The sequence below is a fragment of the Gasterosteus aculeatus genome, chromosome 4 (assembly GCF_964276395.1).
Source record: "Gasterosteus aculeatus chromosome 4, fGasAcu3.hap1.1, whole genome shotgun sequence".
Taxonomy (NCBI): Eukaryota; Metazoa; Chordata; class Actinopteri; order Perciformes; family Gasterosteidae; genus Gasterosteus; species Gasterosteus aculeatus.
Genome location: NC_135691.1, coordinates 6,504,282 through 6,521,682, shown reverse-complemented (window position 1 = coordinate 6,521,682; position 17,401 = coordinate 6,504,282). Strand labels below are relative to the sequence as shown.

The following is a 17,401-nucleotide window of genomic DNA, read 5'->3' as shown; positions in this document are numbered from 1 at the left end:
CGTGGTTTTGTCCAACAAACCTAAAATGTTTTGTTTGCAACCTCATTTAAACATGTGTGGCTTGTGGTGAGTTCTCCTTTGACCCGTAATCATTGAAGCCGTTATAGTGGGCAGCAATGTTGGGTTTACTAAAGGCTTGTTTTAGTTATTCAAGGATATCTCAATTTCACCAAATTAAGCTCTTGAGTTTATTCGTTTCAAAAGCCTCTCTGAAGTTCGTAGCACCTTTCACCCTCTGACATATTACATCACCGTGCTTCTGCTCAACAGTACAGTATTTACACAGTAGGTGCTCATGAGGCTCTGCGCTCGGCGGGAAGTAGCAGATTGCATGTGATGGTCTTGTTAAGGAACATAACTCAACCGTACCACAAAGCTCTGCAAATTGCCTTAACCATGCTATCTCGTAACCTGAAAGTCGATTACATTATTGAAGACAGACTTGAGCGATTGCAGAGTCCAGGCATTCGCCCCCCCGGAGCCCCCACATGTTGCTTTACTGTAAAATGTGATACCTCTTCATTAATCCTGCTGATTGGAGCGCAGCCCAGTAGGATACATGCCGTTTTAGAGCTGAATGCATGACTTAAGTTTGTGTGTGTGTGCATGTGTGTGTGGGGGGGGGGGGGGGGTTGCTCACTTGTACACACACACATCTGTCACACAAGTGTGCATCATGAGTGATGCATTGGCTCCTCAGGACTCCAACCCCTCCGCCTCCGAGCGTGTTTGATTTGAGCGCCAAAGGAGAAGCCTTGCATCCGTCTCGTTTGACAACTGCCGACCTTCTGGTAATCCCAGCGTTTCTCACTATCTCACTCCCCCATTACCTCACACATGCATACACGTTTGCAGGGACAGCAGGCATGTGACCTGCCACTGCATCAAAGACAGCCGTCTCACTCATTCGTGGCTCAATCGACAGATAATCACATTCAGGGCTCCATCGTCAGCTACCGGCCAAAAGCTGTTGTTATTCTATCTGCATTCTTGCTTTAATGCTCACAATCGTCCCGTCCCATATCATCTCAGCAGCCTGATTGTTCAATGTCCTCTGTCTCTGCGGTGCAACTTTTAGGATGAATTTTCTAGGTTCCGCGAGCCGTTCTAGTAGCTCCAGCTCTGCTCGTTCCAGTTCCATGGACTGCTGCGATATTTTTTCTGCAAACATTCAAGATGAATCATTAAAAAGGTTGGTTTTGATCCCTGAATTTTCATGTCGGGCCACCAGCAGAAAGTTTTAACCAAGAACCAAGATTTTAATGGATTGAATTTAATGTTCATATAAAAAAAGCTTCTGAATGCTAAAAGTCACCAACATTGTCATCTACCTTATTTTACTTCTAAATAGAAAATGTTATCATGCTAAAGTATTATAAACATCATACTGTACCTACTGAACTGTCATTGTGAGCGTGCTAGCATGCTGACATTAGCATGTAGCTTTAACGTTTCCATGCACAGCGCATGGAGGCTGTAAACTCTTTGTTTTGTGCGTCTGCTGTGTAAGTTGCTCGACATCAGAAACTTACGCTAAACGTGGTTTATACCTGTGCAATTTTCATAAAAGCTCAACACTCTGGTTGTTGCTCCTGAAGGAAGGTGTTACTCTTATTCTGTACGCGCATCTCTGACTACAAACATTTGTCTGCCGTTTGATTTTACCGCCTGTTGTCTTCTGCTTTCTATATTTTGCTGAACAATCTGGTTTCACTTGGGCTCTATTTAACAGTGTTTTGTCACGGCAATGAGAGGAGAAGATATTCCTCCCGACCGGAGCGCCCCAAATTATGTATTGTGTCGTAAAGACAAAAAAAAGGGAGGACCTATTTTATATGGCTGGTGTTGAGATCTCCTAATTTCTTCAAGATGTCGGGATCCCTTATGGCAGAGATGAAAAGATGTTAAAGTCTTCCAAATGTAGCAAAGTTCTGTGATCAATAAATAAAAGATACTAAACAACACTCAAACTTTAGAATGAGAATAGAATGTGTTGAACATCAAAATATAAGATTTATGTTCTTTTTATATATTAAAAATATATATATTTTTATATTTATATATGATATTTATAATGCCATCAGTAATGAGTGACCCCAACACTGGTTGTTATTTACTTCATACAGAGATGGACACAACGCTGCACCGAGTATACGCGACTGAGGTCACAAACCCTTGATTCGACTGCGTAACAGGATGGGACTGCTACCAATTAACTCCTGTATATTTACAGCCTTTCTCTTTCCTAAGCTCTCAAAGTTTCCTCATTAGCTTTTCACTGTATATAACCTATTGTCCCTCTGTAGACCACATCAGAAGGACGACTAGGGCTCTGGAGGTTGGTGTCCATTGTTTGCAGCAGTTTAACCGATTTCGTACCCGGTTAACAACCATTATGGTCACTTTAGAAATATCAAATATCATCCACTCCTCAGAGATGCAGGAGAATGTGCAGCACAACCACAGTACATACTAACAGCCCCAGAGCACAGAGAGGGGGGGCAAACCCATAATGTATTTTCCTGACTGTTTACTGCTCTCCGATCCTTCATGTCAACATTCAAACACTGCCTCACGAGTCATTAAATGCAATTGCTTCGGGGTTCGCTGCGCTGTGCGTTTCATATGTGTTGACTCAAACTGCACGAAACACAGAAATCTCTGAATCCCCCAAAACAATTCCCCTGCCAGAGGAGATGCAATTGTTTCCTGTTGATGCGATCATAATTCAGACCGTCCTCTAAACTCTTGTTCTGCACAGATGTGACACCGGAGGTGCGTTTCAGAGAGCATCCATGTTCGGCCGCGATGCCCTGCCTTCCCCTCTGCCTGAGCTCCTCTGACTCACACACTCAACACTGTTGCCAGGGATACCATTTATTAATATTGGTCCATAACTTTGAGTCTCATCTCCAGGCTGCAGCTTGGCCGATGGCGACACTGAATCTCCCTGACACACACACACACACACACACACACACACACACACACACACACACACACATGCACACGCACAGTTACATATGCACACAGACACACGCGTGTCCTGTTCATGTTGCTGATGGATGAGAGCACCTTTACTGGAAAAAGGTTTCTGAAGAACAGGGTTTTCACTCAGACTGTAGAGAGGTTTGGGGTGTAATGTATTGGATACTAGTGACCCCTTGTGGTCATGGGACAAGGTTGTGCGTGCTCATTCCAGTCAGGTTTTGAGTTTGGGGTCCTTGCTGGAAAAATTAAAATAAAGATAAAATCCTGGTTAGTTACGAGTGGTAGAATGTTTTAGAAAGTTTTTGAATGTCTGAATTTGACTTCCTTAACATGGCATTTCTACACTGTGGTGATACTACTTTGGGCAGGAGGCCCGTTAATGCAAAGAAAGAAGCACACACACACACACACACACACACACACACACACACACAGAGGGAGAGAAGTATGATGTGAGCAACAGAGAAGACCCAAAATAATATAAGTCTATTGTGTTTAGTTTATCAGTGATACTGCTTTCTAACCTCTATAAGTGTCTTACAATATTTTCATATTTTGGTTATTTTTGAGAAATTTTAAGTTCTGCTGAATACAATCTGCTGTCATATTAGCTTCACATTTCCCGACAATAAACATATTTAGCGAATAATTATGAAGCACTTACGCCACCAGCTGGTCACTTTGTGTAACTAAATGCTGATTCCAAAATCACTTTGTTTACAGTTTAAAACAACTATGAATTACCTTCAATGTATGCACCAAAACACACTTTTATTATAGTAATATTTAATATAAAATGAATACTTCTGGAACTGGGTTAGATCATTAGTGTGATTTTTGGTCTAGAATCTAACTGCAGTTATCAGTTAATGACATATTTGATATAACAAATATCAGGAACAGGAATGGACCCAAATACCTAAACAACTAATTTTATGAATTCAACCAATGGAATCGATCATTGATTGCAAAGGGGGAGATGAAGGAATGTTAATGATCAGCAGAGGTAAGTGTTACAGCACAGTTGCAAAGTGAAGATTGCAGCAGTAGCATATTGAATTGAAGGCTTAAATTGGCTGAATTATTAATGTGGGCGCCGCTGATACACACTGCTGTGTGTGTGTGTGTGTGTGTGTGTGTGTGTGTGTGTGTGTGTGTGTGTGTGTGTGTGTGTGTGTGTGTGTGTGTGTGTGTGCAGCCACAGACGCTCACAAACCTCCCTCCATTAAATATCTTATATCAAAAACAAAAAGTGGATAGATCAAAATCAACATAAATACATACATTACGGATACAACGTGTGACTCCGTCTCACGACTGCTCAACCGTTTAAAACCTTGGAATAAACATCGGTTTTACTGTATCATTACTGTTTATTGCTTTTAGTGTCCATCTACTCTTCTTGTTCACTGTTATCAAGGAATTATGTAAACTAAACAAGCTTTATGACTGAGGGGGCAGCAGATGGTGGAGTTATTGACAGACGCCCTGTGCAAATGAACACCATAAATTCTTTGATACTAGCAGAGAACATCATTGAACTCAACTTTGTTTATAGCTCACCATGTTTTATAAATACATCCTACATTACAGCTGCTCGTAGTTAAACATGCAGCCAATGCCTTTATCTCCAAATAGGAACAGTCTCCTTTTTTAAGTTAGTTCCTGTCTATTGGCTCATGCTTGTCAACTCCATACATTTAAAGACGTTTTGTGAGTGACCTGCATCCATTCAGCACATCCAGCATGCCGCTGCGAAAGAGAAAGGCAGTCAAAGGAATGTTTTTTAATTTTCGATTAGGTTTTAAAAGCTAGACATAAAAAAATACGTGGCTTTCAACGATAAGAACTCCTCAGATGGTTTGCAGCGTGCATCAATTCATTTACCGATTGGGTTAATGACATATGCAACATGATCACATCTTAACAGATGTTGATGACTTTTCTTTGATGTGCACAAGCAATTAATAACCAGCATGACATTAGGATCATCTAGTTGTTCATTAAACACAGGGAAAACACTGTGTCGCTTGTTTTTAATTAAAAGAGTTTGCCGAGCAATCCCACAGGGTGAAAAGTGGCTCTTCTAATTTAAAGGGAATTTACTTTTTGCTTCATATTAATTTGTTGTAAGGCCCACAGACACCTCGACAAATTGCTAAGATACATTTCAATCAACCCCTAATGAATAAAGAGGTGATAGAAGAGGCACAGCTCTGTGATAATTGTGTATTACTCATGTCTTATTTCAGCTCTAGTGCACATTAAGTCTGCTGGTTTTGAAGTCATGATCAAAGCCGCTGGATCCCAGTGCAGCGAAGAGGTGTTAGCCAACAGGAAAGATCAGGTCCTTGCAACGTAATTAAATCACAAGCTGTAAATGAATAAATCTGCTTTTCCGGATTAATAAACCAGGCGGCTCCGAGGCTACACAGAGGTTTTATTAATTCTTTGCACTAATTGGCCAGGTGATGAAAGCTGAGCCCAGAGTCCTGCCTCTCTATGTAATGATCAAGGTAGCAAAGAAACATAGTCACTACGCTTCACTGAAGGCAGAAAATCCAACACGAGCGCAGGAATAAAACTACGTCAAACTTAATGCAGTAAGATAAAAGACGACATCCTCCTCCTTTTCCTCCACCCCTTCACATTCTTTTAGGCAAATGAGAACAAAGACGGCGTTTGAATAGAAGGATTTAAAAATATTTTTTCTATGGAAAGCTCTGCAGGATTACAGGGACGTGACTCACACAGGCATACAATTAATATTAAAAAGCGTTTAAAAAAAAAACCATCCTCGTGACTCCCCAGTCATCTTATTGACTCATCTCTTATATTGCGTTTTATTGATATTGATTAAAAACAGACGTGCAAGCTTTATTGTGCAAATCCCTAAACCACAGATGCTCAGTCAACATTGAGCAACATATCGAGATGCAGGGGGAACAAAAAGCAAGTGGTTGAAATGTTTCAGAGCACCAAACCCCCCCCCCCCCCCCGAAGCCACTGCACATGATTCTTATCAGTGGGCCGCAGGGAGAGGAGATAGTGGCAGAGGAGGAGGAGAGATAGGAAGAAAGGGAGAGAGAGAGAGAGAGAGAGAGGACAGTCGTGCACCCACACACAATTCCTCACCAGACATCCGCACACACACTTTCTAACACACACATCGGAGCACCTGCTTTGTAGCCACTCTGGTGACCGACCCGCGGTGCCGAGATGCCTTCCTGGGCCTGGTTGTTGGTGGCTCTGTCTCTGGCCGCACTAACAGGTAAGAAAGTTACTGTTTGTCCTCAGTGTCAAGTCTCTGATCTCTGTGCGAAGCCTCTGCAGCTGTTTCTATTTTGTCGGACGCGGTGAGTGTGAGGCGAGTTGTAAAAACGGATCTTTAAGCATTCAGAATTGGTTGCATGTATTAAAAATAGCTCGCAAAAAAGGCAGATGAATTTGTCATCTCTTTTTGTGCCTGTCATCTGGATTCAAATAAAATGTCTGCTCAGTCTTATACTCTTCCTTTTTTTGTAATTAGACCAACTATCTTTAGCATGGACATAAATGAAATGCAGTCTTGATACATTTCATTAAGTCCGATTTGAATTAAGAGACGGCATTTTGATTGTGATTATTGTAATTGATATCACTATTTTCTTATTTGGGCTTATCAAATTCCCTTTACATTGACTGAAAAGGCTTTTGTGTTTTCCTATAAATCCTGAGTTGTGTTGATGCCAGTCTGACTATTGCTGTGTTCGACACGATAAATCACAGAAATGAAAATCGAAATAAAAGAGCAGCGCTATCAGCGTTATCTGAAAAAGTGCTCAGCCGCCACTTTGTGTCACTTTCCAACGTCTTTTTTCACTGTGCACCTTTAATTTCAGCAAATTCCACTGGTGCCGTTGCATATAAGCAATCTGAGAGGAACTGCTCCCTGTCACCCCCCGTGAGTAACTGGAAGCACTGCGATTAAAATGAAAAATTACATCCAAAATGCCATAAAATTGACCTTAAAGCTTCCCTCAGCATTTTCCGATTGTGAAACATGTTGTTGGGTTTTATGCAGTTACAGTTAATGATTACTGCACATGCACTACAGTTAATGATTATGAGAAATATAACAAGAGAGGAATCAGCAGTTCTACACGTTTGAATTTAATTTAAATATTTTTTACATTCTTTGTCTTTCTCTACCTTTTTTTATGTGTGTGTGTGTGTGTGTGTGTGTGTGTGTGTGTGTGTGTGTGTGTGTGTGTGTGTGTGTGTGTGTCGCAGTACCTGCCCACCACAGCATTGAATACCACCCTCCGGCTGCAGGACTTACGGAAGGAAATGCTTCTCCGGAATGTCGCTGCCTACATTATCCCGGCCACTGACGCTCACCTGGTACGTCTGCTGCGCATCGCAATGATTTTATCTGGGTTTGAATGTGTGTGAGAGAGACGCTCACCTCTGTTTCTCCTTCAGAGTGAGTATATTGCTCCACGTGATGCCAGGATGGCCTTCATGACCGGTTTCACAGGCTCTGCAGGTATAATCCCTTTCTGCCTCTGTGGTTGTCTCCTCCTCTTCATCTTCGTCTTCGTCGTCCTTGTCGTCCTCCCCCTCCTCCTCTTCCCTGCCTCTCATGACTCAACTTCCCGCGTCTGAATGCCGCGGCCACGCAGCTCATTTACTTCCATCCCACATCCTCACACTGCAGCCAACGCAACGTTCATTTAGTTTCAGCGTTTTTTCTCACTCACTTGTTACGTCGTGTCGTTCACCTTTGGAGATTAACTTTTAGATCATGAGACGGACGACCGTTTGCTGTTTTCACCAGGCCGAACCTTTATGCCAGGCCGGGCAAAATGTAGATTCAGCCGTTGTTACCCGAGTGTTTTTCAATCCCATGTGAAAATACAACAGCGGAATGCTAATGCAGTCTTATATATAAATATATATCCATCACTCATTACCAGGCTACCGTCCCTTAAGTCCTTCTCCTTAACCTTCCTGTTTCCCTCCAACCACACGCTGACATGTTCCTGGATTGGCTGGCCGATCACCCGTTGTTCCAAGTCAACTCTGACATTTACAGTCGTGGCTAATCTACTTTTAATGCTGCCCTCCGCGTAACGCAGCTGCTGTCCCGTCTCTCCCCAGGCACCGCCGTAGTTACTCAGACCAAGGCCGCTCTGTGGACGGACAGCCGCTACTGGGTTCAAGCAGAGAGGCAGATGGATTGCCACTGGGAGCTGGAAAAAGATGGTGGGCGGAAAGGGATGGTCGTATTGTGATTAACTTGTTGTGACAACGCAGGACACATGGATACTAAAAGCATCAGAATAAAAATACCAAGAAGAATGTTGCACCGTTTACAACAGGATTTACATGCAATAGCTCACCAACAAACACAAAGTCAGCGTGAGATTTCTCTTGCAAAAATACTTTTAACACTGATGTATGATGGTGATTTGACAGCGTCACCACGCTGTGGACAAACAGTTGTTTTTGTAGGTTTTCCACGGTAAAACGGTTATGTGTTGTTTTTAGCCATAATTTAAGAATGCACATGGTACTTATTTCACACAAATATCCGGGAGAAGAAATTGAGAAGTGATAATATTTTGCTAAGACTTAAATCCATGATGGAACAATATAAGTTTGAATTTCAATTTAAATCTTGAAACACTCTTTCAGAATATGGACCAGACAGTGGCCTTTAAATGCATGTAAATTACATAATTTCTGCCCTTTAAACAGACAGAAAAACAAGGTTCTTATTGCACCTTTAAACTTTAAACTGAGTTTAGTCAGATTAGTTTGAATGTTTTTGTATTAGTATATCATTTACGCTATCTGACACATAATGAAATGGACAGGATGATAAGTTGATTCTGTCCCGTGTGATGTCGCCCAGTGTCCATCAGCAGCGTAGCACAGTGGCTGATCTCTGAGGTCCCGCCCGGCGGCGAGGTCGGCTTTGATCCCTTCCTCTTCTCCCTCAGTAAGTCCTCCACTCTCCATCCCTCCTGTCAGTCCAGGTCATCGCCAAATAAAGTGCTCGCCCCGAGTGAATGGAGCGGCAATAATGGACCCAGCAGACGCCGCAGAGGCTGTTTACCTGCGATTGATTGGGCTCATTGTGTGTAATCAGCTGCAATTTCCTCCACTAGAAACGCAGGAGGACTACAGGCTCAATCTGGACTCCAGCAATCGTACCCTCAAGTCCGTCCCCGTTAACCTGGTCGACCAAGTGTGGAAGCAAAGACCGCCCGTCCTTCTTTACAACCTCACCCGCCTGCCCGACAGAGTCATACGTGGGTTCTGCTCTGTGCACACACGGGCAGTCTGCCCGTCTGCCTTTTATCTCCGTGCTGATAAATACCTGTAAACTGGACAGAAAGCAATAAGCGGCTCCACAAACACACCTATCAACAGCCAGTTCATGTTTTTATGGCTGGCTGAAAGATCGAACGCCAACTTTAAGAGAACGGAAAATGATCTGGAAAAGGAAATTGTGTGGACGCTAATTGGCCTTTTAGTCTTTATGGCGTAGAAGAATCGATCAAGTGGAACAAATGGAGAGCATCGTAAACATCATGTTCTCTGTGTGTGTTTATGTCTTTTATAAATGCTTTCTCATGGTTATGAAATCTTGGCCTTATATTTGGCCATGGAGTTGCTAAGAGCATGACACACATGTCAGAGAAAAGTTACTGGAGCATGAAGGACATGTGTCTGCACATCGGAGGAAACAACACATTAGAAGGCAATACCTTTTTTATCAGAACAATGTTTCAGATATTGTATAATAAATGTATATGGCTCTCTGAAGTTACCCTCTAAGGATAAGTGGGCATATTTAAGCTCATCGTTTTGAATTTAGAGCGGATGAAATGTCATTGTTATGCCCTGCGCTTGTTGCAATATCCACTATTGGTCAAAGAAACCTTTAGCACACGTTTGATGAGAATAATGTCGGACATGCATAATGTAACTCAATGTCGAACACGTAGGAGCATCAAATATAGATTATCAAGTAAATGCATTTAAAGCAAACTGTGTATGTGTTTGCAGAACGGCCCTGGCAGATGAAAGTGGAGCACGTAAGGAATCAGATGAGAGACAATCCATACGAGCCGACAGCTCTTCTGCTGTCGGCTCTGGATGAAACAGCCTGTAAGTAACTGTGTCCACGCAGCGCACTGGGAATCATGTTGCTGTTTAAGAAACATGTTCAGAGAACCACAGCTGAAGTCACTGAAAGAAAAATGTGAACGTATTGCAGTTCATAAAAGCATCTATTTGAAGCATTAAAACAACTTGAAGGATTGAACTGTAGCCTGAGGAGTTAAGGGATTAGAATAAAAAAAATCAGACTGGCAAGAAATGTAACTTCAACACAAACTTTTTTAATTAGCTATTCCCTTGTCCTCGAGGTAGGAGGTCAGAAATAAACATTACTTTCTTGATTTATAATCCTTTACTATTGTCAGTAATCCTATTATTAAAGATTAGATTTACATTTTGCATTGTGGATCATGACCACTTCAACACTTTGCAAAAGAACAGTGAGCACCAGAAGCACCTTTCTTACAACCCACACAAAACCACTGCCGGCTTTCCGACCTTCCTGACTTTCCGATTTCAGGATTGGCAGCTCTGTTTTCAATGAAAGGAACGCCGGCACGGTCACATCCATTGGACACAATCATTGGGTTTTTAACAGCATGTCTCCAATCGGGGTGGACTGAGCCGCTGCTGACTGTCTTTTTATCTGCAGGGCTGTTCAATCTCCGCGGCAACGACATCCCGTATAATCCCTTCTTCTATTCCTACACGCTGCTCACAAAGGATGCGATCTGGTGAGTCCGTCTCCGCGGGGACCACACGTGGGAACACGTGGGATTCCTTTTGAGATGCATGTCAGATGTCTCATGTTCTGTGTCATTACATAATGCTGGGGTACCTGAGGACATTGCAAAATGTTCTTTCATGAACCTTCTAATGCACATCCACACGGCCACAGGCTCTTTCTTCACACGGACAGAGTGACGGAGGAATTGAGGGTCTACCTGAACGCCTCCTGCGTGGGGTCACTCTGCGTGCAGCTGAGGAGCTACGACGCTGTCCGGGACGACCTGAAGGCCTACGTGGCCGAGCCGGGGGTGAAAGTGTGGATCGGCACAGAGTACACCAACTACGCGCTTTATGAGATCATCACACCAGAGGTAATCAGATACTCTATTTCATCATGCTTACTTCTTTTTGGTGTTTATGTTGATACTGTTGCATCTTTAGCGAGTCACTGGCGGGATGTTTCTGAGGCTTTTAAAGCTGCACTAATGAATATTTTAAACACACACTCGACATCTTTAAAGTGAAATTATCTTATAATAATAAGATAATCTTCTGCTTAAGAGTCCAGCTCTGAATTTAAATGGTTTCCGTCCCTTTCGATCGCAACGAAGATGTTTCATCTATAGTTATGTTGTAACAACTAAATACATTTTGTGATTGATGCTGATACTTTTGTAATAACTTCGTATTTCCTCATAACAGCATCAATCCGTGTAATGTTTGAAAGTAAAGCAAAGAAAGAAATAGTTAACGCCCACCCTCCTGACAGGATAAGACCTCTCCAAGCTAAATTAAATAATATCAAAGAATAAACATGTACTCATTACGATTATTTTTTTTTGCATCGTTCAGGAGAAACTAATGACCAGCTCCTACTCGCCTGTGTTGACCACGAAAGCAGTGAAAGATGAGACTGAGCAGCGGATCCTGAGGGATGCTCATGTATGTCCTCTGCACAGAGACACACTCGGGTTACACACGACCGACCGGTGGGACAATTATGTCTCATTTTCGCGGATCGCTTGAGTGACACACACTCCCCGATGCATTCATTGCACTCATCCTGTCCAGAGACACCCGGAGAGCCAAAGCTCTCCCGGTCATTGTGCCGCTGGGTTTCTGTGCAGGTGAGGGACGCAGTGGCGGTCATCCAACTGCTGATGTGGTTGGAGAAGGCCGTGCCGGAGGGGAAAGAGACGGAGCTGACTGCTGCACAATACGTCAACAAGTGTCGCGGGTGAGTCCGTGCGCACGGGACGGAGGAGAGCTGAGGCTTGGACACGCATGCTAAACTCAGTCAGACATATTTTATCATCAAAATGGTTCCAAATGATCCCACTTCATGGTTAATACAAACCTCATCACAGCAAACAGAAGGACAGCAGAGGCCCGAGCTTTGAGACCATCTCTGCAAGTGGACCAAATGCCGCACTCGCACATTACAGGTACATTTTCTTATTGTTGTCCAACAAGTGGTTTTGGAACAGGCTTCGTTCTGGCGTTGATGAAACTTTTTTTAAAGTGTACAATAAGCCATGAACTGCTTAAAAGAAGCCCAAACGTATTGAGAGGGGCATTAGTGTAGCCTTGGATTAAAGTAGAGTAAAAAGATCCTTTTTTAAGGGAAAGTAGAGTACCGTTTACCAAAAATACTCAATTAAAGTCCTGAATTTGAAATGTTACTTAAGTGAAAGTAATATTAGCAAATGATACTTAAAGCATCAAAAGTGTAACTAGTAAGTGAGTTATTCTGCTTTTAGCCTGCTGGTTGGATTCTGTAGCATTACGGTTTCATTATGGTGCTGCTTCCACTAATTATGCACAGAACATAAAATAACAACCATTAACAGGTAGTGATGGCTGTCAGCCTTTCGTCAGCTTTAGGTCTAAAGTCCTTGAGCAATAAAGCAACTAACCCTAACCCAAAACCTTTGGCATACGGTCTCTGTCCCTTATGTAAAACGACGTTTTTCTGTGTGGGGGGGTTTCAGCCCTACAGAAGAAACCATACGGAGGTTGACAGTTGATGAGATGTACCTGGTTGACTCCGGGGGCCAGTATCTGTAAGTAAAAACAAAACAAAAAAACGTACTCTGCTGGCAGACTCTCTAGTTTCACATCACTCGCATCTGAAATGAGTCATCGTGTCTCTCAATACCAACAGAGACGGGACCACTGACATCACTCGGACCGTTCACTGGGGGGCCCCCACAGCAATGCAAAAGGCAAAGCTCCTTGTGGTTTTATCAGACATTTTATCTTTAAACATCTTTACTGTAGTGTTCTTTTCCCTGTCATTAACCCACCGTCTGGCTTCACAGGAGGCCTTCACCCGAGTCCTCATGGGGAACATTGAGATATCTCGAACCGTCTTTCCCTCAGGGACACGAGGTGGGAACGAAAGACATTCATACGTGTTTGAAATGAGTTTCACCACAAGGGAGCCCTGTTTCTTCACTTTTCATCGCATTTTGAGTGGACCAGCTGCAGAAATACACCTGCATCAGGACGTTTGATCTGAGCCCTCCGTGTGTTTAACAACAGGCGTAAACATGGAGATGCTGGGCCGCCGGGCATTGTGGGAGGTGGGCCTGAACTACGGCCACGGCACAGGGCACGGCGTTGGAAACTACTTTGGAGTTCATGAGTGTATGTTCTCTTATTATTTCCACACGTTGTCAAAGTTCCAGTGTGAAAAAAGGATAATGATAAACATGTTCAATGTGGTGACATCATCAATAGATAAAAATCAATTAAACGGATAAATCCATCCTACTAAAGAGTTAAAATGGAAAATGTGTAAAAGAATCATGGTTATCATAATGCATCAAATGTCAGAAAATAGTGAAAAATGTCCATCAAAGTGACAAACTTGAATGTCCAAATAAAACTAGAGACTTTTCTCTTCAAAAGGAAATAGAAAATAAGGCGAAAGGAAGAATGATTGAAGATTAGTTTTAACTTAGTCTCCTGTGGTGTAATCTGTATTTTGTTGTACATCTTTCCAGGGCCGGTTGGATTTCAGAGCAATAACATTCCCTTCAGATCCGGCATGTTCACGTCTATTGGTGAGATTTCACTCTTTGTCAAAATAAATCTACTTCCAACACACACAAACATTCAAACCCAGAATAACGGATAAGGATTTTCTGTACGTAAGAACCCGGATACTATAAGGAGAATGACTTTGGGATCCGGATCGAAGATGTTGCCGTGATCGTGCCTGTAAATACAAAGGTAGCTACAAAACAGAGCGTCGCTTCTGGAATCTCCTGCTTATAGCGAATGATGTCATTTCAGTATAACTTCCTCATGAATGGTATTTTCTTCCCCTCAGTATGGACATAACTATGTGACCTTTGACACTGTGTCGCTGGTCCCGTATGACAGAAAGCTGATTGACACCACTCTCCTCAGCTCAGAGCAGGTACGTTATCACATGCGACTGCAAAGTGAACAATTGGCGATTTTACTGGAATATCACACACAACCCATTCAACTAATTTGTTAAATTCCCTGTAACAAGCTTTAAAACTAAGATGTGATCACATTCCCGTAGAAAATGTTACATCGACCCGGGCTTTCGTTTTCTTGCTTTGCGAGTGACGGTTTCCTCTAAAAACACCTTCGCAAACATTCTTTATGAAAACAAAACCACGTGTGAAGTCAACTGCTGTGTTCGCTTGTATTTCATCGTAAGACTGCGCATTTGTTTTATTGCCAGTACTTTTGCCCATAAACAACGACAGCAATGTGAGCATATCTCTTGGACTGTTGACATAGCAACAAGTTTTATAGTTTTATTTTATGTTTTCACTGATGTAAGTGACAGAACTTCCCTGCGGAAAACACCATTTCTTTACCAGAATGTTACAGTGTAACTTATTCTTAGTAACTGATTGCTTCTTTACTTGACACCTGCTTCCTTTGCTTCCGTGCTCTTTTCTCACTCCAGCTCCGGTGGCTTAATAAATACTATGAGACAATACGGCGGCTGGTGGCTCCTGAACTGGACTCGCAGGGACTAAAAGAGGAGAAGGACTGGATGCTCAAACACACAGAGCCCTTTGTGGAGGCGGCATCTTCTGCATCCGTCTGGTCCTCCTCGCTGACCCTCATCGCTCTGGCTGTTACTCTCCTCCGCAACATCATCTGAGCTGATCTTCTACTCTCCTGCACATTCAACGCAGAATTACGCACTAATCTCACTCCTGTGCGCTGTGGATTGAGCGGCTACACGATACCGAGCGAGAGACGCTCTGCATTAAAGGGTATATTTGTTTGATCATTTAATTGGGTGGGTAAATGGATGAAACAATGGTATTCATATCGTATTAATTGAATCTTTGTGTGACATTTGTGTAACCAGCTGATATAATTTTTTATTTTATTAAAGTAAAAGTCTTTAAAACGATTACTTCTTGAATTGACAAAATCAGCAAAACTCCACTTTGACCGACTCCAACAACTGATTGAGGTTTCGCTCGGACTTCCTGTGGATAGAAAGATATGTTTTGCGATACACTTTGTCCTGAAAGTATTTAAATCATCTCTCTTTTGAAAAACTGCAGGACTAAATTAGCTTTGAAAATTTGTAGAAATTGTGCAGTTGATCAATTTCTCGATGGTACTGGGCAGGAGATAAATGTATATATAGATGGACAATAATTACCTGCATGATAGCCAATGGTTCTACTTTAAAGACGCTGTGGTTTGTAAGATATGGACAACAAAACGTGTGGCTATAAGATCCCAAACAGAGACTCAATAACCTCCCAACGCGTCCGCAATGGTCAGGGAGATGCAGTTGCACGATCAGCAGAGGTCAGCAACAACAACGTGCACGCCCACAAACTCCAGACATGGTCTGTTGTTGTTGTTGTTGTTGTTGTTGTGAAGCAGAAGTCAGTTCCCCTTTCTCCTGCTGTATGAACATTGAGACGCTGCTGCGGTCGTAGTGCCATCTAAGAATGTTCTCAACAATGTTCGATGCAAGTTATATTAGTCAGTAAACATTACAACTGAAGGTCTCCGGAAAAAATCACACAAAAACAGTTTGAATCTTGTGTTATTTCAACATTTGGCAGGAAGATGATTTACATGAACTGAGGAAGGAAAACTACTCAGCATTTGGTGGCAAAATGCAGCGGAACATGTGTCAAGCCTTTGTGCTAAGCTAAATCCGCTATCACATCAAAGGCTAACGTTAACGGCCACGTGCGTCTTTTCATGGATCGTGGATCTGCAAAGACGACATTAAACATCGAATCATATTGAAACTCGCCGCTTTAACAGCTATCCGAGCAGATTTAACTTTTAACTCTCAGCTTTTTCCACATGTCGAGCGCTGGCAGATGGGCCGCTATCTGGCAATCAGGTCAGAGTGACTCCAAGGTCTGAAGGTGCTGCCTTCACATCGCACCCGTGTTTGCATTCCCTCGTCAAACAAACGGCAAAAGCGCATGAAAAAAAGATCTGATACAGAAAGTCAAACAAGGTTTCATAAAAAGCATATTCCTCCACATCCGTTCTGCGTTAAGAGTGTGTGGTACGGAGGCCCAGAGAAAGAGGAACAAGAATGAGATCATTGTTCTCAAAGTCTCTCTTGCTGTGTTTTTGTGATGTTTTTTAAATTTTAAGTCTTTGACATTCTATGGTTTTTACATCTGTGGTCCAAACATTGCTCCATCAAACACTCAACAACTCAATCAACAACGCATCACAGCTTACAACATATGTTTTAATTATAGAATATTGATCTTCAAAGTATCTGTTGACTAAAGCTGACAGTGTGTGATGTAAAATATACAATTATTTACTTATAAAATGGAAGGATCCACGTTAACAAACTACAACACCAGACTGCTGCTCATACATTAATGCAACACTCGTCATAATATAATGAAGCGTTTAAATGTATTTTTAAGAGTAATTTTACACTGAATACATCTTTCTTAAACTGATGTCATTTGCTTGTATGGAATATTTCTGTGTGGTATTCCTGCTATTCCACCTTTAACTGAGGTTTCACGTCAATCAGGTACAACGTGTTGTTTTTGTCCCTTTAAGAGCTGCCGACACACCAGTTTTGTTGTCAACCTTCCGACGGGTGACAGGAAGCTTAAATAGGGCACACTCTCATCATGTGGTCTGCTACCCAACCAAAATAACAAGCTAAACTTGACTTACATTTTACTTCCCCCTCTGCTTGTACTACTAATGTTTGCCTTGTCCTGAGTGTACATCCAAACGCACGCACCGCTCTGTGACTCACTCACGCTCTTTTTATCCTAATTATCTGTTTGGGAAATTTTATCTTTTGTCAGCATTTTTCGGTCCTTTCACAACTCATTTGTCCCCCACATTTGGTATGAAACAGCCTGCGATGGTCAGTCCGGACCGTCTGATCACCAGCTTTGTTATGACCCCTGACTCCTCTGCCGCCGCTTCAAAGCCGCTGCCGAGTCTCCAATTGTGATGTCATGACAAATATGTGCTATTTCAGAGGGATGGCTGGACAGCGAGCTGTAAAATCCGAAAACATAATCCAACACAGAGCCGCTTAGCT

At 42.5% G+C, this 17,401-nt stretch overlaps 1 protein-coding gene across 1 annotated transcript; it reads left to right on the top strand.

Annotated features, from left to right (window-relative positions):
- Positions 1–5,900: 5,900 nt before the first annotated feature.
- On the top strand, positions 5,901–15,244 carry xpnpep2 (X-prolyl aminopeptidase (aminopeptidase P) 2, membrane-bound). The gene is made up of 20 exons (XM_078100648.1): positions 5,901–6,262; positions 6,873–6,934; positions 7,264–7,374; positions 7,456–7,519; positions 8,134–8,238; positions 8,891–8,977; positions 9,147–9,290; positions 10,051–10,152; positions 10,757–10,838; positions 11,003–11,204; positions 11,686–11,775; positions 11,961–12,070; positions 12,201–12,278; positions 12,825–12,896; positions 12,998–13,224; positions 13,378–13,482; positions 13,842–13,901; positions 13,994–14,070; positions 14,171–14,260; positions 14,789–15,244. Exons 1-20 carry the CDS (start codon positions 6,211–6,213, stop codon positions 14,987–14,989), a joined length of 2,121 nt encoding a protein of 706 aa, XP_077956774.1. The 5' UTR covers positions 5,901–6,210; the 3' UTR covers positions 14,990–15,244.
- The last annotated feature ends 2,157 nt before the right edge of the window (positions 15,245–17,401 follow it).

Bases quoted from the DNA above. Each gene is read 5' to 3' on its own strand.
- xpnpep2 (XM_078100648.1), top strand. From the start codon at position 6,211: ATGCCTTCCTGGGCCTGGTTGTTGGTGGCTCTGTCTCTGGCCGCACTA. The intron at 8,978-9,146 runs GTAAGTCCTCCA...TTCCTCCACTAG, and splicing joins TCCCTTCCTCTTCTCCCTCA to AAACGCAGGAGGACTACAGG. The intron at 11,205-11,685 runs GTAATCAGATAC...TGCATCGTTCAG, and splicing joins ATGAGATCATCACACCAGAG to GAGAAACTAATGACCAGCTC.